This window comes from Octopus bimaculoides, chromosome 6 (assembly GCF_001194135.2).
Source record: "Octopus bimaculoides isolate UCB-OBI-ISO-001 chromosome 6, ASM119413v2, whole genome shotgun sequence".
Taxonomy (NCBI): domain Eukaryota; kingdom Metazoa; phylum Mollusca; class Cephalopoda; order Octopoda; family Octopodidae; genus Octopus; species Octopus bimaculoides.
Window position 1 is genome coordinate 107,105,072 of NC_068986.1, and position 1,358 is coordinate 107,106,429.

The window sequence follows — 1,358 nt, forward strand, 5'->3', positions numbered from 1 at the left end:
TATATATATATATATATATATACACACATATATATATATATATATATGTGTGTGTGTGTGTGTGTGTGTGTGTGTGTTGAGAGAGAGTTAGATAGATAGATAGATAGATAGATAGATAGATAGATAGATATGTACTTGTGTGTCTGTGTTTATCCCTCCGCCACCACCAATATTTGTGAGTGTACGTCCCCGTAACCTAGTGGTTCGGCAATCGTGGATTTTCTTTGTCAAAAGTCCTTTAAGGCAGTGCTTAAACATGACGGCAGTCATGCTCTACTTAAGAAATACTAAGCAGTTTGAGGTTTGCTTCCCTGGAGAAGAAACAAACACGCTTTATATATAAATAAAATAGGGACTTTAACAGAATTAATATTCAACTGGAAATGCTAGGGGTTTGTATTTTCACATCTGGATTAGAGTTAACTACAGTTCAATTTAAAACTGAAGAGGAAGTGTAACAAGGACGACGCAACAATGATATGGAAATAATGTAAAATATGAGCTAAACTGTTTGTTGTTGTTGGCACTCCGTCGCTTACCACGTCGAGGGTTCCAGTTGATCCGATCAACAGAACAGCCTGCTCGTGAAATTAACGTGCAAATGGCTGAGCACTCCACAAAAACGTATACCCTTAACGTAGTTCTCGTGGATTTTCAGCGTGACACAGTGTGACAAGGCTGACCCTTTGAATTATAGGCACAACAGAAACAGGAAGTAAGAGTGAGAGAAAGTTGTGGTGGAAGAGTACAGCAGGGTGCGACACCATCTCCTGCCGGAGCCTCGTAGAGCTTTATGAGTTTTCGCTCAATAAACACTCACAACGCCCGGTCAGGGAATCGAAACCGTGATCCTATGACCGTGAGTCCGATGCCCTAACCACTGGGCCATTGCGCCTCCATATGAGCTAAATTAAATAGCTTCAAATATATACTTACTGACGTAAACATATTCCACCTGATTTTGATGAGATATCAACGCGTTTAATTCCCAAATATTTGCACTCGTGAGTCCAGCATATACCGTTTTCGAAGGTCACCCAAGTTGTATCTTTCCTAATACACGTACCATCTTCCCTCCGACAATCTGTTGTTGATAAGAAAACGAACAATGTATTGATCATTGTGTTATAAATTTTACTCGTTTCAGTCATTTGACTGCGGCCATGCTGGAGCACCGCCTTTAGTCGAGCAAATCGACCCCGGGACTTATTCTTTGTAAGCCTAGTACTTATTCTATCGGTCTATTTTTGCCGAACCGCTAGGTTACAAGGACATAAACACACCAGCATCGGTTGTCAAGCGATGGTGGAGGGACAAACACAGACACACAAACACACATACATATATATATATATATA

The 1,358-nt window shown here is 40.5% G+C and overlaps 1 protein-coding gene across 1 annotated transcript in view; it reads right to left on the bottom strand.

The window, feature by feature from the left end:
• LOC128248056 (uncharacterized) overlaps window positions 1-1,358 on the bottom strand; it is a 13,031-nt gene that overhangs the window by 1,730 nt on the left and 9,943 nt on the right. Inside the window, exon 4 of the mRNA XM_052968446.1 lies at window positions 937-1,084. Within this exon, the coding sequence (XP_052824406.1) occupies window positions 937-1,084 (148 nt within the window). The remainder of the gene's footprint in view (window positions 1-936; window positions 1,085-1,358) is intronic.